Raw genomic sequence first — 24831 nt, 5'->3', positions numbered from 1 at the left:
GCATGATGATGATAACTAGTATAGAGTAATGTAGTGTCTAATGCTAAATTGTCATACATTCTTCTTCTATACCACAGATTTCCACAAGGTCTCAGACTCCAGGATGGAAAATGCTTACAAGAAACATATGAAGACAGAAACAGAGTTGTTGATTTCCATTCTACTAGAGTGTGTATTTCTCACTTGGATGGCACATTCAGAAACTGATGATTAGATTGTCAGGATGGGTAACATACTTTGTAGGTACACTATAATTACAAGTACTCCTCAAGATACAGTTTATTTTAACTAGCTAAATCCTGTGTACATTGTAATTATGCAGATATTACATACTCTGTGGRGCATAAGTGTTTATTTTTCACTTYGATGGCGCTTTCAGAAMCTGACGATTAGATTGTCAGCATGGGTAATGTACTTTACAGGTAGGTACTCTATAATTACAAGTCAGTACCCTTCAAGCTATACTTCATTTTAACTAGATAAATCCTGTGTAACACCTAGTAATTACTTATGCAGATATTGTACTCTGTGGTGTAATAATGTGTTTATTTCCCACTTGGATGGCGCTTTCAGAAGCTAACGATTAGATTGTCAGGATGTGTAACGTACTTTGTAAGTACACTATAATTACAAGTAAGTCCCCCTCAAGATACACTTAATTTTAACTAGATAAATACTGTGTGACAACTAGTAATTACATTGTACTTGTGCAAATATTACATGTACTCTATGGTGTACTAGTGTGTTTATTCTCCCACTTGGATGGCACTTCCAGAAACTTAAAAAATGAGGGCCAGGTTGTCAGGATGGGTAATGTACTGTATAAGTACACATTAGTTACATGTAAGTACCCTGCAAGATACACTTCATTTTAATTAGCTGAATCCTGTGTTACAACTAGTAATTACATTGTACTTAGGCAAACATTACATGTACTATGCTTAGACATAGAGTTGTTACAGTTAATTACAATACTTGTTACAGTGTAATTAAAATGTAATAAGGACCCCTTGAAAGGAAGTGTTACAGTCACTTTATCTTTATCTGCGTTCACAATGCCTGGTACATGTTGTTTCCTACATAATCTTGGTTAACTTCGGGATCGGTGTCCCATCCACGGGATGGTTGAGCTAACGTAGGCTAATACGATTAAATGAGGTTGTAAGTAACAAGAAAGTTTCCTACGACATAGACATATCTGATATTGGCAGAAAGCTTAAATTCTTGTTAATCTAACTGCACTGTCCAATTAACAGTAGCTATTACAGTGAAAGAATACCATGCTATTGTTTGAGGAGAGTGCACAATTTTGGCAGTCTTGATACAAAATTTTGAACAGAAATGCAATGGTTTATTTGATCAGTCTAAACCTTTGCACACACTGCTGCCATCTAGTGGCCAACATCTAAATTGCACCTGGAGTGGAGTAATACATTATGGCCTTTCTCTTGCATTTCAAAGATGATGGTACAAAAAAAATACAAAAGAATGGTTGTTTTTTTCTTTGTATTATCTTTTACCAGATCTATTGTTTTATATTCTCCAACATTCCTTTCACATTTCCACAAACTATGCAAAATATGCATATCCTTGCTTCGGGGCCTGAGCTACAGGCAGTTAGATTTGGGTACGTCATTTTAGTCYAAAAATTAAGTAAAATCTTGCATAATTTGGTCAGCTGCGTGATTAACTTCTGGGTCCATACGTGTTAGAAATTGGAAGTTTACATGGTCCACCCTCGCAAAATTAAACTCTCAGCCAAAGCATTTATTTATTAGTCAAACATACCTTATTTCAAATATCCCCCCGTTTGCGCCATTACCATACCAATTGTTGCCTTTAAAATGACAGATAGAATGCCATGTATTTTACAACATTTTAGTTTGCAGCTCAGTCATGCTGACTGACGTGTTCTCGTGTTTTCATGTTGGTTTAAACTGCCTCTACCATTCAGGAAGCCATGATTGAGTAACCACACACACACACACACACACACACACACACACACACACACACACACACACACACACACACACACACACACACACACAACAACACACTTAAACTACCACTGTCAATCTTGGGTGTAAATCACAACTGCATGGCAACAAACTGCAGGTTTTGGCCAGGACTATTCAGGTTTTTGGTCACTAGATGCTCCCATTGCGCCTTTTGAACCTTTGTTTTTCCCTTGTTCTAGTTATTGTTTGCACCTGTGCTCATTTTCTTGTAGGTATTTAAACCTGAGTGTTCCTCAGTTTTTGCTCTGTGTTTGTATGTTAGCACCCAGCCCCAGCATGCTGTGAACATATATTTCTCTAGTTGGAATTCCAGAGGTACTCTGGTTTTGTCTGTTTTATTTTTGATTAGTCTTTTGAGGTTTGTTTTTCCCTGCTGTTCTTACAACTTTGTGGATTTTCTTTGTATTTTGGACTGCCTTTGGGTATATCTTCCGGGTAACTGGAACACAAACCTGTACCAATAACAACCAGAACAACGATAAATTGAACACGACACCACCAAACAACATCCTTTTAACATCAGCCATTTTATTATTCCCTCTTAAGTTTCAAGTTTTAATTCAACTGCCACAAGTCCAGTGAAATGCCTTTCTTGCAAACTCAAAACTACAATACAATAATAATAGAAATGTAATACTAGAAGGGAAAAAACGAGAAATAAAGAAAAATATGAAGAAACACAATAAGTAGACCTAAGTGGTAAGCATACTATATACAGGGTCAGTTCCAATACCATATTACAATGTTCAGGGATACTGGAGTGATGGAGGTAAAGTGCATTCGGAAAGTATTCACACCCCTTGACATTTTCCACATTTTGCTACATTACAGCCTTCTTCTCAAATTTATAAAATTATTGTTTTTTCTTCAACAATCTAGAACACAATACCATTAATATAAAGCAAAAAACAGGTTATTAGAAATGTTTTCAAATATGCTGTGTAGAGTCAGTAATGTATGTGTATATTATGTGTGAGAAGGGGAGATCTCCTCCTCAGTGAATTTCATAAAAACAAAAAGGGTAAAACCTTAAAAAAGGTATCCTTTTTAGATAAAACTACACTAAATCTAATACGTCACCAAATATCTTTAGCTTTCTGTCCTCCTCTGGGTACATTGACTTCAATACAAAACCTAGGAGGCTCATGGTTCTCACCCCCTTCCATAGACTTACACAGTAATTATGTCAACTTCCAGAGGATATCCTCCAAACTATCAGAGGTCTTGCAGCATAAACGGACATGTTGTTCACCAAATCAAAGGATTTAATCTAGTACTGAAAGCATAAGCTACAGCTAGCTAGCGCTGCAGTGCATAAAATATAGTGAGTAGTTGACTCAAAGAGAGCGAAAGACAATAGTTTAACTGTTTTGAACACATTAATATCTTCCAAAATGAAGGAGAAGCAAGAAAGAAATATAAATATAGAGAGATTGTAATTTTTGTTCAGTTTCACTTACTTAGCTAGCAAATGCAGCTAGCTAGTTTAGCCTACTAAAACACCCTGCTCAAACAGAGGGATGCTATGTTAGCTAGCTGGCTGTGACTATCCAACACAACACTGGAACTCTTCCAAGGCAAGGTAACTTTTGTTTTTACTAATTTATTGCCACCGGGGCCCGCCGGTGTAACTGCTTACTGACTGTACACTGTAACGTTATTGCATGATTGTAGCAGGTTTACTAACGCGTTAGTTATATTAGCTATGCTGACTATGACATTACTTTAGCTAATATGGTAACCACGATGTAGGCTGTGTGTAGCGGTTTGGCTTGGAAAAGTTTTATCGACTGGTCACATACAGCTGATTTGTTGTGCATTGAAGTCCACAAGCGAAGGTAAGAGGTGAGAGGAGGAGAGTGCATGGATGCAAGAAGAAATACAACGTGGCTGTGTGTTTACTCGTGGTCATGGGGGTATTCAATCCGCCGATTCTGTTGAAAAACGTTTCTTAAACGGAAGTAAACGGAACAAAACGGGGATAAACATACTTTCATTTGTCCAATAGAAACTCTCGTTTGCCACTGTTGGACTAATGATTACATCCTATATCAGCTAGACGCAAGGCGGTATTGAACGTCACTGTCTGTCTATGTGTCACTCACTGTCTATCACCTCAAATTTGTCTCTCAACCTGTGTGCACCTAGTTTGTATACTTTGATTCAAAGGCTAGGTTGTAGCAACCTTATGATGGGTATAGAGAAAATTGTAGTATCATGTAGTAGCCTAAACCTATCGCTGTTACATTGAACTGGGTGAATGGAATATGAATGACAGTCATCCAATATGCTGTAATAGAAATAAAGCCATGCTCATTAAGAAAAATGGTCCTCCCTCATCTTAAACGGCACTAACCGCCACTGTGAGCAGATGATGGAGTGAGTATGTGTGTGAGTGTGCAGGGTCCAGTGGATGTGCATAGAGACAAAACTACAAATAAAAGGTCAATAAAGATACAAGGTTAATGTCATTACTGCTATCTCACTCTGTCCTTTTGTCACGTTCGTCGTATGAATCGAACCAAGGCGCATCGTTGTATGTGTACATTCTATTTATTAAAGAATTAACACTGAACAAACTAACAAAACGAAACGTGAAGCTATATGAATAGTACAGACAGGCAACTAAACATAGAACAAGAGACCTCTTATTTGCTGCCTCCTACCATCTGATCTCCCCTAAAATTCCATGTCACAGCTAGGGCTGTGGCGGCAATGACATTTTGGCAGCCGGCCCACGGTAATTGACGGTTAATTAACATAAACATGTTTAGCATCTCCAGGCCTCCACACATACAAGCCAGTGATGCATGCCTTTGGAACATCTACGTTTAAAAAAGTCTAATTAATCAATTTAATATACACCATCACAATAAATCCATTATTTATTTTAGTCAGGTCTAAAGAAACATTATGATATGAAGAAAATATTTTTCAGGAGAACAGAATATGAGTTGGCCTACTGTATGTTAGTTATCTGGCTAAGCTCCATATCATAGGCTGTAGGCTTGTACATTTACCTGACAAGATATGTTTATAAGTCTGCGCCATCATTTTTCTTTTATATGATTTTATAGTAAGAAGAATATAATACTGAACAAAAATACAAAAAGCAACATGCAACAATTTCAGTTACAGTTCATATAAGGAAATCAGTCAATTTACATAAATGAATTAGGCCCTAATCTATGGATATCACATGACTTAGCAAGGGCGCAACCACGAGTGGACCTGGCAGGGCATACGCCCACCCACTTGGGAGCTAGGACCACCCACGACGGAGCCAGGCCCAGCAAATCAGAATTTGTTTTCTCCACAAAATTACAGACAGAAATACTTCTCAACACTTCCTCAAACAATCCCGCAGGTGAAGAAGCCTGATGTGGAGGTCCTGGGCTGGCGTGGTTACACATGGTCTGCGGTTATGAGGTCAGTAGGACATACTGACAAATTCTCTAAAACACACTCCCTCAAAACTTAAGACATCTGTGGTATTGTGATGTGTGACAAAACTGCACATTTTAGAATGGCCTTTTATTGTCCCCAGCACAAGGTGCACCTGTGTAATGATCATGCTGTTTAATTGTGTATTGCCATGTTATCTGTTGTCTGTAGCTTGTGAGGTGTGGAAACACTTTGTTGCTTTTATGGATTTTTTGTGCTATGTTGCTCTGTCTGTATGCTATGTCTTGCCTGTCCTATGTTGCTCTGCGTGTGCTCACTGCTCATTGATTGTCTGTATTGTAATTGTTTTTAATAACCTGCCCAGGGACTGTGGTTGAAAATTAGCCGGCTGGCTAAAACCGTCACTTTTACTGAAACGTTGATTAATGAGCACTGTCCCTGTAAAAATAAAATAAACTCAATCAGCTTCTTGATATGTCACACCTGTCAGGGGGATGGATTATCTAGGCAAAGAAGAAATGCTCACTAACAGGGATGTAAACAAATTTGTGCACAACATTTGAGAGAATCTTTTATTTCAGGTCATGAAACATGGGGAAAACACTTTACATGTGGCATTTATATTTTTGTTCAGTATAATTGAATGTAGCTAAATAAAATAGAAAGGATATTTTTCTCATTACGGAGAGAGTGAGCATTTGAAGTGGCTATGTTGAGCGTAAAAGTTTGAAACAGGCCTATGCTAGATTTAGAGATATTTGGCAGCTTTAGTTGTGAATAATACAAACCTTAGAGTGTCTTAGAAATCTAAACATATAATATATGGGCCATTCTACTTTTTTTTTAAWRWTTTTTTACATATTAGTAAAGACAAGATTAAATTGAGAACAGTCTGAAAATATGATCACTTGATGAGAACAGCTGTGCAGCCTGAGGCAAGGAACAGAGCGCAAACCATCAATAGCCTATAGTCGTGCCATGCAGCCCATAAAATGTACAGGGGCAGGGGAAAAAGACATGTCATCTGTATGCACTGGAATAGCGAATGGAGGCCATGTGCTTTTCCAACGGTCCGTTTTGTTGGCTACTTTGGTTTTATAGCGGATCATGTGCTTAATATGAGCAGCTGAAAAATAAATACACTATATATACAAAAGTATGTGGATTCCCTTGCAAATTTGTGGATTCACCTATTTCATCCACACCCGTTGCTGACAGGTGTACAAAATCGAGCACACAACCATGCAATCTCCATAGACAAACGCTGGCAGTAAAATGGTGTGGCTGAATGGACACGCAAGTCCCCGCAGCAATGTTCCAACATCTAGTGGAAAGCCTTCCCAGAAGAGTGGAGGCTGATGTAGCAGCAAAGGGGGGACCAACTCCCTATTAATGCCCATGAGATGGTCGACAAGCTGGTGTCCACATACTTTTGGTCATGTAGTGCATAAGAACACTCTTTTCACTCCACGCATCAACCACTGTTTGAGGAGCATGCTCTCGCTGCCCGATAGGTGATATTCCGCCCCAGCCCTATATGGCACGGCTCTCCAACCTTGTTCCRGCAGCTACCTATGCTAAAATTGGGAATCCAAGTGAAATCTATTCAGGAAAATCGCAACAAAACATATTCACTAAACTGTTCACAGCCCGTCAACACGCTCGAGAAAGGAATAATGGAGAGCGAGAAGGAGATGGAAACTCATGGTGGTGAGATATTCTTTATCGCTAAAGGTAATGTGTCACCCATTTCATTATGAAAATATTAACAATTCCCTATTATTAGGCTACAACAGCATCGCCTAAGACTATACGTTCTCTCCCAGACTCATGGATATACATTTTGGAGCGTAGCATAAGCTAACCAGTCCATGCAGTATGCATAATAATACAGTCCACACTCAAAAGCGATTACTCAAATTTGTTTAATTTTGGAGTATAGGCTAGACTCTAATATGCATATGGTGTTTTGAATTAATCCTCACCTTAGAAAACACTGTCCATTTCATTGTGTTAGGCTTTGAAACAACACCACAACAATCAGGTTTTACACTGTTTCAAATGGCTGTTGAACTTGTTTCTTTAAATTGATCATCACAGTGAGGTGAGTTTTAAAATTATGATAGGCCTACTGTTTTGACAATAAGTGTTTGATGTGATTTTCGATTGCATTTGCATTGATGGTTAGAGGGACAGTAGGCCATTAGGACCTGATGGTCATTAGCAAATTGGGTATTACCAAAGCATGTTCAGAATGCATAAAAGGAGATTACCGTGGTCACGTGGAATTTTACTGCGGTCATGACTGGTGTGGTGGTAGTAAGGTCACTGCAACAGCCCCAGTCACAGCCAGTATGGTGTCTTCCTCCAGAAACACCAGCTCTAACGGATTAACACTCGGAATCCATGGGGAAATGGGAGGGCAGTGGCGACCCGTCTTTCAGGGCAGGTAGGGCATAGCCTACATCACCGCAAAATGTACGGGTAGAGCTCGAAAATTCAAGCCCTTTGGGTGCTGCCATAGAGTTACATTAGAAGTGCCCATCCAAGAAGGCTCAAGGTCATTGCCCACAGAGAAAATCATGTTATATCTACTGGGTGGGCATTCTATGTTGTCTGTTTCTATGTTGGTTTAAGGGTTGCCTGGTATGGCTCTCAATTAGAGGCAGGTGTTTGGCGTTCCTCTAATTGAGAGTCATATTTAGGTAGGTTGTTTCACAGTGTTCGTTGTGGGTGGTTGTCTCCTGTGTCTGTGTATATGTTTGCACCATACGGGACTGTTTGCACCATACGGGACTGTTTGCGGTTTGTTCGTTTCATGTAGTCTGTTCCTGTTATTTGCGTTCTTCACGTTATATGTAAATTCGTCGTTCAGGTCTGTCTACATCGTTTATTTTGTTTTGTTAGTTTAATCAAGTATAGTTCGTTTTCGTCTTTGTCTCTTTTGTTTATTTAATAAAGCATTATGTCATTTCACTACGCTGCGCCTTGGTTTAATCCCTGCTCCTCCTCTTCGGAGGAGGAGGAACGCCGTTACACCCACGAAGGACCGCTGCGCCACCTTCCTGTTCAAGTGAGCACAGCACAACYAGGTGATTCCAAAAATGTATTGTATGCTGCTGCATAAACAATGTAATATGCCTGCGAGATATGTATACTGTTGCTAAGAAATTCATACTAACTGTATGTTGTGTAGTAAGCTGTTAGTAGCCGATGTGCCTCACCCTAATAATTTGGTGCCTTTCCCCCTCATAACTTAGCCTATTATTCTGACTTGGTGGTGCACATGTAGCCTATAGCCTGTTTTAGAGAAATTTWATCATAGAATATTGCAAGAGCTTTCATTGTCTGCTTATATGCCACCTTTATTTATCCTACGGTTCTGACTTGGTGTACAGAGAGAACACTGTAAGAATGGCCCATGTTCTGAATTCTGTTGCTGTACATTTCCAAAGTGCTGAACAAATAGTTATATTGACTATGTCCGTCCTAGCTCSCTCATTAATGTCTTAATTGATTACGGATTGCCTCTTATCTGCTCATCGTCCCATTAAATGCCTAGTTAAATAAAGGTTCAATTTAAAAATGTAAAAATGAAATATGCCATAGTTTGTACATCTCAATTGTCAGTAGAAACCACATTTGTTTAAGCAAGTCAGCCATATCAGCTATGCTTTTTTTAAAGGCAGTAAATGAGGCTGAATGAACTGTTTCACTGCCAGACAAAGCTCCGCTGATAGCCAAGTGTAGCATTGCTGAAAGAAAGCTTCTTCTTCAATGAGGTTTAACGGCGGTTGGCATCCAATACATTTTGCATTACCGCCACATACTAGACTGGAGTATAACTCTTTATACTTTGCTTGAAAAATAAACAAATACCCTAAAATCTAACACTACACTCACAACAACAACAAAAAACACCACCATACTCCACTATTAAAATATATTTAGTCCTACTTCAGACCAACAACCGGAAAGGATGGGACACCACCACTTAACACACCCTGTAACTCTTCAAATCAAATCATATTTTATTGGTCACATACTCGTGATTAGCAGATGTTATTGTGGGTGTAGCAAAATGCTTGTGCTTCTAGCTCRGACAGTGCGGTAGTATCTAACAAGTAATATCTAACAAATTACACAACATATACACACAAATCTAAGTAGAAATGAATTAAGACTGTATTTATTTTTTWTWTTTTWTTTATTTCACCTTTATTTAACCAGGTAGGCAAATTGAGAACACATTCTCATTTACAATTGCGACCTGGCCAAGATAAAGCAAAGCAGTTCGACACATACAACAACACATAGTTACACATGGAGTAAAACAAACACAGTCAATAATACAGTGAAAAATAGTCTATATACAATGTGAGCAAGTGAGGTGAGATAAGGGAGGTGAAGGCAAACAAATATATATATATATATAATAAAAATATAAAAAGGCCATGGTGGCGAAGAAAATACAATAAGCAAGTTAAAAAACACTGGAATGGTTGGTTTGCAGTGGAAGAAAGTGTAAAGTAGAGATAGAAATAATGGGGTGCAAAGGAGCAAAAAAAAAAAAAAAAATACAGTAGGTAAGAGGTAGTTGTTTGGGCTAAATTATAGATGGGCTATGTACAGGTGCAGTAATCTATGAGCTGCTCTGACAGCTGGTGCTTAAAGCTAGTGAGGGAGATAAGTGTTTCCAGTTTCAGAGATTTTTGTAGTTCATTCCAGTCATTGCAGCAGAGACTGGAAGGAGAGGCGGCCAAAGGAAAATTGGTTTTGGGGGTGACCAGAGAGATATACCTGCTGGTGCGCGTGCTACAGGTAGGTGCTGCTATGGTGACCAGCGAGCTGAGATAAGGGGACTTTACCTAGCAGGGTCTTGTAAGTGACCTGGAGCCAGTGGGTTTGGCGACGAGTATGAAGCGAGGGCCAGCCAACGAGAGTGTACAGGTCGCAGTGGTGGGTAGTATATGGGCTTTGGTGACAAAACGGATGGCACTGTGATAGACTGCATCCAATTTAATTGAGTAGGGTTTTGGAGGCATTTTGTAAATGACATCACCGAGTCGAGGATTGGTAGAGGGTCAGTTTTACAAGGGTATGTTTGGCAGCATGAGTGAAGGATGCTTGGTTGCGGAATAGGAAGCCAATTCTAGATTTAACTTTGGATTGGAATGTTTGATGTGAGTCTGGAAGGAGAGTTTAAGTCTAACCAGACACCTGGTATTTGTAGTTGTCCACATATTCTAAGTCAGAGCCGTCCAGTAGTGATATTGGACAGGCGGGCAGGTGCAGGCAGCGATCGGTTGAAGAGCATGCATTTAGTTTTACTTGTATTTAAGAGCAATTGGAGGCCACGGAAGGAGAGTTGTACGGCATTGAAGCTCGCCTGGAGGTTGTTAACCACAGTGTCAAAGAAGGGCCAAAAGTATACAGAAAGTGTCGTCTGCGTAGAGGTGGATCAGAGAATCACCAGCAGCAAGAGCGACATCATTGATGTATACAGAGAAGACGCTTCCAAGAATTGAACCCTGTGCACCCCATAGAGACTGCCAGATTTCCGGATAACAGACCCTTCGATAGACACACTGAACTCGTCAGAGAAGTAGTTGGTGAACCAGGCGAGGCAACATTAGAGAAACCAAGGCGTCGAGTCTGCCGATGAGATGTGGTGATTGACAGAGTCAAAAGCCTTGGCCAGGTCAATGAATACGGCTGCACAGTATTGTTTTCCTATCGATGGCGGTTAAGAATCGTTGACCTTGAGCGTGCTGAGGTGCACCCATGACCGCTCTGAAACCAGATTGCATAGCGGAGAAGGTATGGTGGGATTCGAATGGTCGGAATCTGTTTGTTGACTTGGCTTTCGAAGACCTTAGAAGGCAGGGTAGGATAGATATAGGTCTGTAGCTGTTAGGGTCAAGAGTGTCCCCCTTTGAAGAGGGGGATAACCGCAGCTGCTTTCCAATCTTTGGGAATCTCAGACGACGACGAAGAGAGGTTGAAAAGGCTAGTAATAGGGTGGCAACAATTTCACAGCGATAGTTTAGAAAGAAGGGTCCAGATATCTAGCCCGGCTGATTTGTAAGGGTCCAGATTTTGCAGCTCTTTCAGAACATCAGCTGACTGTATTTGGGAGAAAGAGAAATGGGAAGGCTTGGGCGAGTACAGAGGGGAGGGCAGTGCTGTTGACCGGGGTTAGGGTAGCCAGGTGGAAAGCATGGCCCCGAGAAAAATGATGCTTATTAAAATTCTCAATTATAGTGGATTTGTCGTGGGTGACAGTGTTTCCTATCTCCAGTGCAGTTGGAGCTGGGAGGAGCTGTTCTATTCTCCATGGACTTTACTGTCCCAGAACCTTTTTGAATTTGTGTTGCGGAAGCAAATTTCTGCTTGAAAAAGCTGCCTTGGCTTTCCAACTGCTGTGTATATTGGTTTCTAGCTTCCCTGAAAAGTTGCATATCACGGGGGCTGTTCGATGCTAATGAGAACGCCATAGGATGTTTTTCTGTTGGTTAAGGAGTCAGGTCAGGAGAGAACCAAGGGCTATACTGTTCCTGGTTCTAAATTCTTGATATACATATGGACGATCGATGTCAGAGCGGAACGGACTAGAGATATAGTAAAATAGTATAGAATACAGTATATACATATGAAGAGGAGTAATGCAAGATATGTAAACATATTAAGTGATTAAAAACCGTAGATAGTATAGAAAACAGTATTTTTATTTATTTTTTATTTTACCGTTATTTTACCGTTATTTACCAGGTAAGTTGACTGAGAACACGTTCTCATTTGCAGCAACGACCTGGGAATAGTTACAGGGGAGAGGAGGGGGATGAATGAGCCAATTATAAACTGGGGATTATTAGGTACCATGATGGTTTGAGGGCCAGATTGGGAATTTATATACATATTATACATATGAGATGAGTAATGCCAGATATGTAACACTTAAGTGACTAAGATACCGTAGAATAGTATAGAATACTGTATGGAATTACTCAAGTAGTATTTTTCTGGGTAACTTTCACTTTTACTTGAGTCATTTTCTATTAAGGTATCTTTTACTTTTACTCAAGTATGACAATTGCGTACTTTTTCCATCACTGCATGCATCTAAACAAAATGTTGCCCCACCAATATTTACATGCTAAAATCGCCARGGAGGGAGGGAGGGAGGGAGGCACACACACGAAGGAGGCAGGCATCCTACCATACCAATCAACACACAGACCACCAGTGCAGCAGCAGTCTATTAACTTATTCAGCGTCCCAAATGGCACCCTATTCCCTATATAGTGTACTACTATATTATGGGTCCTGTAGGGAATACGGTGCCATTTGGGACACAAACTTAGTCAAATCTTTTAATTTAGAGAGAAGACTCTGCACCGCAGGTGGGTCACCCCGCTCTGGGGATATAAATCACCAGAGAAAATATGTAATGGCAGCAACACAACAATGCATGCAAGACCTGTGGTGAATTAAAACTTCTCTCTGGTGAACGAGACAAAGGCTGTCACGCCCTGACCTTAGAGAGCCTTTTTATTTCTCTATTTGGTTAGGTCAGAGTGTGATTTGGGTGGGCATTCTAGTTATCTATTTCTTTGTTGGCCGGGTATTGTTCCCAATCAGAGGCAGTTGTCTATCATATACTGTCTCTGATTGGGAATCATACTTAGGCAGCCTGTTTTCCACCCTAGTTTGTGGGATCTTGTCTTTGTATAGTTGCTGTTTGGCGCTACAGAGCTTTACGTTCGTTTTGTTGTTTTTTGGTGTCATTTGAAAATAAAGAAAAATGTACGCCTACCACGCTGCACCTTGGTCTTCATCTATCAARGAGCGTAACAAAGGCATTGTTTATGTCTGTGGTTGTGGCTCCACACAAGCCACCTGTTCCATTCCGTTCCTCTCTTTTCCTTTTTCTCTCGCTCTCTGTTTCTCTCTCAACCTTATCACTCCCACCTTTAGTTTTTGACAAACCCTTTACATAGTCCCGGGGGGCATCCCTCTCTTCATTCACCTCTTCAGCTGTGAAATATATTCCGTCACTGTTAAATATATTCCGTCACTGTGCAATTTTGGTCTTAGCAAAGCGACATACAGTAGAAGGCTAGCAAGGCTATATTCGTATTAAGTAGAACAGCAGTTTATCTTTGATACTACGTGACTGTTSACATGACAACATCGAATGAGAACCTAAACACGTCAGTGTGAATGCAGCAGCCTACTGAATGAAATCAATCAACGTTGGTAACATTCTGTCTACAAGAGTATTTACCCTTACACAGACAGGCTTAATATCCAAAATAGAGTATTGATCTCTATCATACATCTGTCAAAAAATCGATGTGTAATGAATAGTATCCCTCTTAAAATATGGAAGAACATATATCTTAAGATAGTCTACTGTAAATACAGTATGTTTGAAACAAATGTTTTCATAGGCTATAAGATTTTGTATAGCCCACACTCACCAACATTGTCCTTTTCCAAAGGCCTTTCTCTGATGGCCAATGGAACCAAAAATATCCAATAATATCTGTGTGTCGACCTTTTATAAGGTCAACAAAGTGCCCACGCAGGTGATTGGAGTGTCCCACAGGTAATTTCTTACAGATTAAATGATGACAGGAGAGAGAATGAGAGAAATTGATATAGGGATGCAAGCCCTTGCTCGTAGGACCAGCCTCTCTACACCTCCCAGACCTTCAATTTACAATACATACATAGACAATAGAAAAGTCCTTACCAATACATTGTACCAGCCAGTTTTGCAATTTTGTTGGGAGTAAAGTGCCAGTATCCCCGTTGCTGCTGGTTGACCTGTTTGGGGGACAGTCAGCCGATGACTGCTGATATAGTGAACTAATGACAGCGCTGTGCACAGACGGGGATGGTAGACTTAACTATCAGTACATGTAATCACTATATGAACTCCCAAAGAACAACAACACTCAATAATAAGAATAGGGGTGGCTTCAAATATCRTTTGGAAAGATAACTGGCCTCTTTTTCTCCCCCTCATCCCATCCTCCCAGGCACTCTATCCGCTTTCTACTCATGGTGTGTGTGTGTTTATTTTCCAGTTTCCTCTATAGACCATAACCATATATCATTGGGGCACTTCTCTGCAGATGCATTAGCCAGATTATACATCACATCTCTCCAGGAGGAGGGAGGTAAAGGGAGTAGTGCAAGCCAGGGCAGTTAGACTGACTGTGGGAGAATGCTTCCTCAATGCAGGTATTCCGGGAATAGGTAGGCTTTGGCTGAGAAAAACAACATAGAGAGATTATATGCTGACGGAGAGATCATTGGCACTAGAGTAGCATAGATCAAATGGAATAGACAAATAGACTACATATGGTGAGACCCATTGATAGGAAATAGGGTTTGTTGAAAGAGTACACATGTGCAATGGTTGTATGTTTATTCATAAGGGGTGAAATGTTAAAACCAAATATCTGTGCACACAATTTCACTAACTATTACTACATCATAATACACAGTCCTGATCACCATTTGATACAGAACTATAAAATACTTATATTGGAAAGGCGACAAACCTACTCAATGCAATGATTCTGTTCTCTTCTAGACCTACTTACCGCCGTCTAGTGTCATTTATGGTTTGAATTAGTCTAGCAATTCTTTCATAGGTTACCAACATGTTTTTTTATGACGGAAATAGGGAAAATATTTCAATATCCAAACCTAAACCCAATTACAATGATAAGGTTTTGGCCTAAACCAGGGACCTTTATCTTTTCTAAATAGACTTTAAAAATAAATAATAATCGATTTCTTTAATATAGTGCTTTCATTACAAGTAGAATCTCAAAGTTGCTTCAAAAACAAAATAAACAAAAAACAATTTAACAAAACAAATGTAGGAATATGGCAGTTCTTGGGTGATGGTCTTGCACAGCTTTAGATGATAAGCAGTTGAGAAAGGTACTATCTTGAGAGAGAAAGCGGCAGTACACATCAGCAGCGGTCCAGAAAAGCCGATGCAAGCCTCTGCATCTCCGCAAGTCCACTTCCCTCTAGAAACTGGGGCAGGGTGCCAAAAAGCAGATGCTCTTTATCTGGTATTGCTGCATCATTCAAATCACAATTAGCAAGATAGCTAGCTAGCCAAGCCAAATATAAACAGACTTGTCACAATCACACAAGCATTTCGCTACACCGCAATAACATCTGCGGTGTAAAATGCAAATTAATTACTTAAAAATCATACAATGTGATTTTCTGGATTTTTGTTTTAGATTCCGTCTCTCACAGTTGAAGTGTACCTATGATAAAATGTACAGACCTCTACATGCTTTGTAAGTAGGAAAACCTGCAAAATCGGCAGTGTATCAAATACTTGTTCTCCCCACTGTATATACTGTACTCTATACCATATACTGCATCTTGCCATCTTGATGTAATGCATGTATCACTAGACACTTTAAACAATGCCACTTTTATATGTTTACATACCCTACATTACTCATCTCATATGTATATACTGTACTCGATACCATCTACTGCATCTTGCCTATGCRGTTCTGTACCATCACTCATTCATATATTTTTATGTACATATTTTTCATTCCTTTACACTTGTGTGTATAAGGTAGTTGTTGTGAAATTGTTAGGTTAGATTACTCGTTGGTTATTACTGCATTGTCGGAACTAGAAGCACAAGCATTTCGCTACACTCGCATTAACATCTGCTAATGTATGTGACAAATTAATTTTGATTTGCTCTGGAATATGGTGCCATTTGGGGACACAATTTGGTCAAATATTTTTAATTGGAGAGAGGACTCTGCACCGCAGGTGGGTCACCCACTCTGGAGATAAAACACCAGAGAAAATATTTAATGGTAGAAATGTCCCCTCAAAAAGTTTTTCGGCACCTCGGTAACACTCCCCCAGTTTGTCATCTTCTAAACCACCCGATTAGTCACCAATCACCCCATTAAAAGGTGGAAACAATGGTGTGATTGGTAAGATGTTTCCACCTTTTAATGGGGTGATTGGTGGCTAATCGGGTGTCTAAACACAAAATGTGGTATTGGCGGAGCTACCTCAATGGGGCGGAGTCGAGTGTCGATTCAACATGGTAATGCACACTGTCGTTACTTAAACCCTTCGGCGCACATTTTCAAATCTGATCAGGAACAAAAGTGCATTCCTACAAAGCAAAAGACGCTCTGTTTTCATTTTAATGTAGCTATCTATAAAGAAACAGTTCACTGTTCCAGAAGCTTTGGAAATAATCGAGGTAATGTACGAATTCAATCTAGTTACAGCTTTTGTTTTCATACAGCAACGTTAGCTAGCATAAACAAAATCTGGGTATGGCAAATAAACACATTTTAGTTAACATCCTTGTTGGGTATTGCAAATTAGCAKATTTTAGTTAGCATCCTTGTTATTTACGAAGTTTTTGGAACAGATTCCTGTTGGAACGTTACACAAATTATACCCACACCAACCTTAACTAACTTTAGCTAACTTAACTAGTTTATTGATATCAGATATAGCAAGTTCTCTATCTAATTCAGTTATGTTTTTAGCTAGCTAAAAAGTTGGCTAACTAGGTAACGTTAACGATAGTATCACAGCTACCAACAATCACAAACGATACCTTCCTGTATTTAGGCTGACTAGGTTTAGCTTTGCCAGCCCAAGTGCTAACTAAAATTACATTGTTTACAGGTGGCCAACAACAAAAACGTTGTTAATTTAGGATTGCTTTAAAAAAAAATCAAGCTGCCTTTGCTTTCGTAACGTTAGATAGCTAGGCTCCTATGATGAAATATCCAACAGCTAACGTTACTGTACCGACAGTATAACTCATTTTAATAAATGCAACTTCAGGGAGCAGAGAGGAATAAAGAACTTAATGTGCATCTCTGTGTCCCTCTCCCCCCAGGCAGTCACGATGAGCTCATCGTCCTCACCCCTTTCCCGGGTGCGTCAGTGGGCCTCACCGTCCCTGAAGCACAGGGGCGCCTCTCCTGCCGCGAGCAGCACCCCGCTCTTCGCATCTTTCGAGGGAAACGATGATGAGCTAGAGCGGCGTCAGAGGCGCAGATCCCGGGTCATTGACTTGCAAGCTGCCGCTGACTCCTCATTTAATGAATCTACCTCTCATAGGTAGGACAAGCCAGTAATCTCCTTTAGTACTACATCTTGACAGGTGTTCTATTGATTTAGACCTTTGTAAGAGACAATCCTTGTGTTTGTGTTCAGCACCACGGGGACCCCTGCTGCTGTGCCCATACTGTCAAATGCACAGATCTCAGAGCATTACTCCACCTGCATCAAGCTCTCCACTGAAAATGTAAGCAGCACGTGCATGCATATACTGCCGTTAACAGACACTTTTCTAAGAGGGGCAGAATACATCCCAAGGAAATGTTGATGTGATGTTCTCGCTCCTAGTAATTTCTTATGGCGTCATGTTTCCTTCAGAAAGTATTCATACCCCTTGACTTATTCCACATTTTGTTACAGCCTGAATTCAAAATAAATAACATAAAAAAAATTCTCACCTATTTACACACTCATAATGACAAAGTGGAAATGTGTTTTTTTCATGACAGCCCTCAGTACAAGTTACAATCACATTTGGCAGCAATTTTAGCTGTGTGTCTTTCTGGAAGAGTCTATAAGAACTTAGCAAACCTGGATTGTACAACATTTTCACCTTATTATTTTTCAGCTCTGTTCCTTTATGGTTGTGCTTCTGTTTATTTGTATCCTAAAAAGCCTTTGCCAATGACAAGCATACCCATAACATGATACAGCCTTGGAAAAAATGAAGAGTGCTACTCAGTGATATGTTGTGTTCAATGTGCCCCAAACATAACGCTTTATATTCAGGACATAAAGGTAATTTCTTTGCCAAATATTTTGCAGTTGTACTTTGGTACCTTATTGCAAACAGGATGCATGTTTTGGAATATTATTCTGTGCAGGCATCCTTCTTTTCACTTTGTCAATTAGGTTAGTGTTTGTGGAGTAACTACAATGTTGTTGATCTATCCTCAGTTTTGTCCTATCACAGCCATTAAACTGTAACTGTTTTAAACTCACATTTGGGCTCATGGTGAAATCCCTGAGCGGTTTCCTTCCTCTTCGGGAACTGAGTTAGGAAGGACTTCTGTATCTTTGTAGTGATTGGGTGTATTGATACAAAGTGTAATTAATAACTTCACCATGCTCGAAGGAATATTCAATGTCTGCTTTATTTTATTTTTTTACCCATCTACCAATAGATGCCCTTCTTTGCAAGGCATTGGAAAAACTCCCTGGTTTTGTCGTTGAATCTATGTTTGAAATTCACTGCTTGGTTGAAGGACCTTACAGTTATCTGTATGTGTGGGGTACAGAGATTGAGGTAGTCATTCAAAAATCATGTTAAACACTATTGCACACAGTGAGTCCATGCAACTTATTATGTGACTGGTTAAGCAAATTATTACTCCTGAACTTCTTTGGGCTTGCCATAACAAAGCGGTTGAATGCTTATTGACTCAAGACATTTCAGATGTAATTTTTGTTATTAATTTGCAAAAATAAAAACATAATTCTACCTTGACATTATGTGGTATTGTCTGTAGGCAGGCCAGTGACACACAATCTCAATTTAATCCATTTTAAATTCAGGCTATAACAGAACAAAATGTGGGAAAAGTCAAGGGGTGTGAATACTTTCTGAAGGCACTGTATCTCCAACCATGCAGGTTATTGGAAACTGGCGTCTCAGATTCACAAAACTTTGTCCTATTTTTGTAGAAAATTACCACCAAAAATGCCTTTGGTCTCCACCTGATTGACTACATGGCTGACATCCTCAAACAGAAGGATTCTGAGCTCACAAATTTCAAGGTATGGCTTGATACATTAATTATTCCTTTATTGTAGTTTCTGTTTCTTATGTCTCTTTAAATTTACTCATCACAAAACTCTTCAGATTTGTGCTACTATTGAGGAGATTAAAGCATAATCTACTAATGAAGAAATAAGATTGTAGCGCAACCACTTAAGATATACATTGTTTGTTTTTATAGGCATATTCCAAACTAATGGATTATATTGATGACAGACTGTTCATTTCACTTTATGGGCCTAGCGTCTGTTGGCTGTATGAGATTATGTGTTTTTCTCTGTCCTTGCCAAGGTGGCAGCGGGTACCTTGGACGCAAGCACCAAGATTTACGCAGTCCGAGTGGATGCTGTCCATGCTGATGCATACAGAGTACTGGGAGGACTGGGTGCTGAGACCAAGCCCGGGGAAGGTGAGAGCCTCTTAACTATAACATCCATACACTGTCTGTGTGTCCCAAATGGCAAACTATTCCCTTTATAGTGCACTACGTTTGACCATGGTCCACAGCGTAGTGCACTATATAGGGAATATGGTGCCATACTGTGACTTGCTCTGTCGTAAAAATAATAATAATTGTTGTCAATAAAAGATCAGGCTCTGACCTTTTCCTATGCGTATGGAGCAGGAGATGGGGGAGAGATGGAGGAGGGTGCTGCAAGAGAGCTGGCGGCCAAGCAGGTGGTGAAGAAGAAGAGGCCTCCCAAAAAGACTGTGGAGCAGAACCTGAGCAACATCAACAGCTCTGAGTCAGAGAGGAAGTTTGAGGTAAGTGATGGTTTTCCTGCTCCAGGAATAGCCTGAGGTAAAGGACCAGGCAATGCCTGTGAGGTTTGATGTGGAGTTACCTGGACATTTTTGAGACACATAGCCAAACTCGGAATATAAATGGAATTGGTGCGGAAAGCCTTTTGTAATTCTGCCACCTAAGAATAGCGGAATGACTGGCTCAAATAGCCACCCAATCAGCCTCCTACCAAGCCTTAGTAAAGTTTAGATTTTTTTTTAGGACCGGATACAATGCTATTTTACAGTAAACAAATTGACAAGACTTTCAGCATGCTTATAGGGAAGGACATTCAACAAGCACAGCACTTACACAAATGATTGATGATTGGCTGAGAGAAATTAATGATAAATATTGTGGGGGCTGCTTTGTTAGACTTCAGTGGGCTTTTGACATTATTGATCATAGTCTGCTACTGGAAAAACGTATGTGTTATAGCTTTGCACCCCCTGCGATATTGTGGATAAACAGTTATCCGGCTAACAGAACATAGAGAGTGTTCTTTAACGGAAGCCTCACCAACATAATCCAGGTAGCATCAGGAATTCCCCAGGGCAGCTGTCTAGGCCCCTTACTTTTTTCAATCTTTACTAATGACATGCCACTGGAAATTGAGCACATTGAGGTGACTAAACTGCTTGGAGTAACCCTGGATTGTAAACTGTCATGGTTAAAACATATTGATACAACAGTAGCTAATATGGGGAGAAGTCTGTCCATAATAAAGCACTGCTCTACCTTAACAGCACTATAAACAAGGCAGGTCCTACAGGCCCTAGTTTTGTCGCACCTACTGTTCAGTCGTGTGGTCAGGTGCCACAAAGAGGGAGTTAGAAAAATTGCAATTGGCTCAGAACAGGGCAGCATGGCTGGCCCTTGGATGTACACAGAGAGCAAACATGAATCTCTCCTGGCTCAAAATGGAGGAGAGATTGACTTAATCACTAATTGTATTTATGGGAGGTATTGACATGTTGAAAGCACAGAGCTCTCTGTCTAAACGACTAGCACACAGCTCAGACACCCATGCATACCCCACAAGACGTGCCACCAGAGGTCTCTTCACTGTCCAAGTCCAGAACAGACTATGGGAGGCGCACAGTACTACATAGAGCCATGGCTACATGGAATTCTATTCCACATCAGGTAACTGATGCAAGCAGTAGAATCAGATTTTTTTTTTAAACAGATAAAAATACACCTTATGGAACAGCGGGGACTGTGAAGCAACACAAACATAGGCACAGATACATGCATACACACACAATAACATACTCATTATACACACAAGTACACATGGATTTTGTGTTGTAGATATGTGGTAGTGGAGTGGGGGCCTGAGGGCACACACCAGGTGTGTTGTGAGCTGCTGTCTGAAAGATGACTGGGAATATGGCTGAATATAAACAGTGTAGTTATTCACTCCGCAAGGCAATCAAACAACCGACATGTTGGTATAGGGAAAAAGTGGAGTCGCAATTCAACGGCTCAGACACAAGACATATGTGGCAGGGTCTACAGGCAGTTACGGACTACAAAAAGAAAACCAGCTACGTCACGGACACCGTCTTGCTTCCAGACAAACGAAACACCTTCTTTGGCCGCGTTGAGGATAATACAGTGCCACCGACGCGGCCCGCTACCAAGGACTGCGGGCCTCTCCTTCTCCGTGGCTGACAATAGACATTTTAACATGTTAACCCTCACAAGGCTGCTGGCCCAGACAGCATCCCTAGCTGCGTCCTCAGAGCAAGCCAGACCAGCTGGCTAGTGTTCTTACGGACATATTCAATCGCTCCCTATCCCAGTCTGCTGTCCCCACATGCTTCAAGATGGCCACCGTTGTTCCTGTACCCAGGAAAGCAAAGATAATTGAACTAAATGACTATCGTAGCACTCACTTCTGTCATCATGAAGTGCTTTGAGAGACTAGTCAAGGATCACCTCCACCTTACCTGTGTGGCCATGCACGCCTCCAACTCAATCATCAATTTTGCAGACGACACAACAGTAGTGGGCTTGATTACCAACAACGACGAGACAGCCAACAGGGAGGAGGTGAGGGCACTCGGAGTGTGGTGTCAGGAAAACAACCTCTCACTCAACGTCAACAAAACAAAGGAGATGATCGTGGACTTCAGGAAACAGCAGAGGGAGCACCCCTCTATCCACATCGACGTGACAGCAGTGGAGAAGGTGGAAAGTTTTAAGCTCCTCGGCGTGCACATCACAGACTAACTGAAATGGTCCACCCACACAGACTGTGTGGTGAAGAAGGCGCAACAGTGCCTCTTCAACCTCCGAAGGCTGAATACATTTTGCTTGTCACCTAAAACCCTGGCAAACTTTTAATGATGGGCAATTGAGAGCATCCTGTCAGGCTGTATCCCCGCCTGGTACGGCAACTGCACCGCCCTCAACCGCAAGGCTCTCCAGAGGGTGGTGCGGTCTGCACAACGCATCACCGGGGGCAAACTACATTCCCACCAGGACACCTAAAGCACCGATGTCACAGGAAGGCCAAAAAGATCATCAAGGACAACAACAACCCGAGCCACTGCCTGTTCACCACGCTACCATCCAGAAGGCGATGTCAGTACAGGTGCATCAAAGCTGGGACCGAGAGACTGAAAAACGGTTATCTCAAGGCCATCAGACTGCTAAACAGCCATCACTAACACAGAGCGGCTGCTGCCTACATACAGACTCAAATCACTAGTCACTTTAAATAATGCCACTTTAATAATGTTAACATTATCTTACATAAGTCAACTCATGTGTATATACTGCATCTTATACAATCTATTGCATCTTGCCTATGCCGCTCGGTCATCGCTCATCCGTATACAGTGGGGAGAAGAAGTATTTGATACACTGCCGATTTTGCAGGTTTTCCTACTTACAAAGCATGTAGAAGTCTGTAATTTTTTATCATAGGTACACTTCAACTGTGAGAGACGGAATCTAAAACAAAAATCCAGAAAATCATATTGTATGATTTTTAAGTAAATCATTTGCAATTTATTGCGTGACATAAGTATTTGATACATCAGAAAAGCAGAACTTAATATTTGGTACAGAAACCTTTGTTTGCGATTACAGAGATCATATGTTTCCTGTAGTTCTTGACCAGGTTTGCACACACTGCAGCAGGGATTTTGGCCCACTCCTCCATACAGACCTTCCCCAGATCCTTCAGGTTTCGGGGCTGTCGCTGGGCAATACTGACTTTCAGCTCCCTCCAAAGATTTTCTATTGGGTTCAGGTCTGGAGACTCCAGGACCTTGAGATGCTTCTTACGGAGCCACTCCTTAGTTGCCCTGGCTGTGTGTTTCGGGTCGTTGTCATGCTGGAAGTCCCAGCCACGATCCATCTTCAATGCTCTTACTGAGGGAAGGAGGTTGTTGGCCAAGATTTCGCGATACATGGCCCCATCCATCCTCCCCTCAATACGGTGCAGTCGTTCTGTTCCCTTTACAGAAAAGCATCCCAAAGAATGATGTTTCCACCTCAATGCTTCACAGTTGGGATGGTGTTCTTGGGGTTGTACTCATCCTTCTTCTTCCTCCAAACACGGCGAGTGGAGTTTAGACCAAAAAGCTCTATTTTTGTCTCATCAGACCACATGACCTTCTCCRATTCCTCCTCTGGATCATCCAGATGGTCATTGGCAAACTTCAGACGGGCCTGGACATGCGCTGGCTTGAGCAGGGGGACCTTGCGTGCGCTGCAGGATTTTAGATCCATGACGGCGTAGTGTGTTACTAATGGTTTTCTTTGAGACTGTGGTCCCAGCTCTCTTCAGGTCATTGACCAGGTCCTGCGTGTAGTTCTGGGCTGATCCCTCACCTTCCTCATGATCATTGATGCCCCACGAGGTGAGATCTTGCATGGAGCCCCAGACCGAGGGTGATTGACCGTCATCTTGAACTTCTTCCATTTTCTAATAATTGCGCCAACAGTTGTTGCCTTCTCACAAGCTGCTTGCCTATTTTCCTGTTAGCCCATCCCAGCCTTGTGCAGGTCTACAATTTTACCCCTGATGTCCTTACACAGCTCTCTGGTCTTGGGCCATTGTGGAGAGGTTGGAGTCTGTTTGAGTGTGTGGACAGGTGTCTTTTATACAGGTAACGAGTTCAAACAGGTGCAGTTACTACAGGTAATGAGTGGAGAACAGGGGGGCTTCTTAAAGAAAAACTAACAGGTCTGTGAGAGCTGGAATTCTTACTGGTTGGTAGGTGATCAAATACTTATGTCATGCWWTAAAATGCAAATTAATTACTTAAAAATTATACAATGTGATTTTCTGGATTTTTGAAGTTGAAGTGTACCTATGATAAAAATTACAGACCTCTACATGCTTTGTAAGTAGGAAAACCTGTAAAATCGGCAGTGTATCAAATACTTCTTCTCCCCACTGTATTTATATGTACATATTCTTATTCCATCCCTTTAGATTTATGTGTATTAGGTAGTTGTTTAATTGTTAGATTACTTGTTAGATATTACTGCACTGTCGGAACTAGAAGCACAAGCATTTCGCTACACTCGCATTAACATCTGATAACCATGTGTATGTGACCAATGAAATTTGATTTGTGTAATCTGTTATGAATGTATTGTAATGTTATTAAAATTGTATAACTGCCTTTTGCCGGACCCCAGGAAGAGTAGCTGCTGCATTGGTAGCAGCTTATGGGGATCTATAATAAATACAAAGC

General features: G+C 40.8%; 1 protein-coding gene across 6 annotated transcripts in view; it reads left to right on the top strand.

Moving 5' to 3' along the window:
• Window positions 1–3301: 3301 nt before the first annotated feature.
• Window positions 3302–24831, top strand: part of LOC111957672 (vesicle-associated membrane protein 8) — a 45981-nt gene continuing 24451 nt past the window's right edge. For 2 of the 6 annotated variants that reach the window (XM_023978593.2, XM_023978592.2), the window contains exons 1-6: window positions 16553–16710; window positions 17365–17588; window positions 17685–17775; window positions 19233–19325; window positions 19618–19735; window positions 19952–20091. In XM_023978593.2, the coding sequence (XP_023834361.1) occupies window positions 17374–17588; window positions 17685–17775; window positions 19233–19325; window positions 19618–19735; window positions 19952–20091 (657 nt within the window). In that variant the 5' untranslated portion in view covers window positions 16553–16710; window positions 17365–17373. Of the gene's footprint in view, window positions 3604–16551; window positions 16711–17364; window positions 17589–17684; window positions 17776–19232; window positions 19326–19617; window positions 19736–19951; window positions 20092–24831 lie in introns of those variants that run through there. The other 4 variants (XM_070437068.1, XM_023978594.2, XM_023978590.2 and 1 more) reach the window with 4 other exon arrangements.

This window comes from Salvelinus sp. IW2-2015, linkage group LG33 (assembly GCF_002910315.2).
Source record: "Salvelinus sp. IW2-2015 linkage group LG33, ASM291031v2, whole genome shotgun sequence".
Classification (NCBI taxonomy): domain Eukaryota; kingdom Metazoa; phylum Chordata; class Actinopteri; order Salmoniformes; family Salmonidae; genus Salvelinus; species Salvelinus sp. IW2-2015.
The sequence above is the reverse complement of the archived record's forward strand: the minus strand, read 5'-3'. Positions and strand labels throughout refer to the sequence as shown.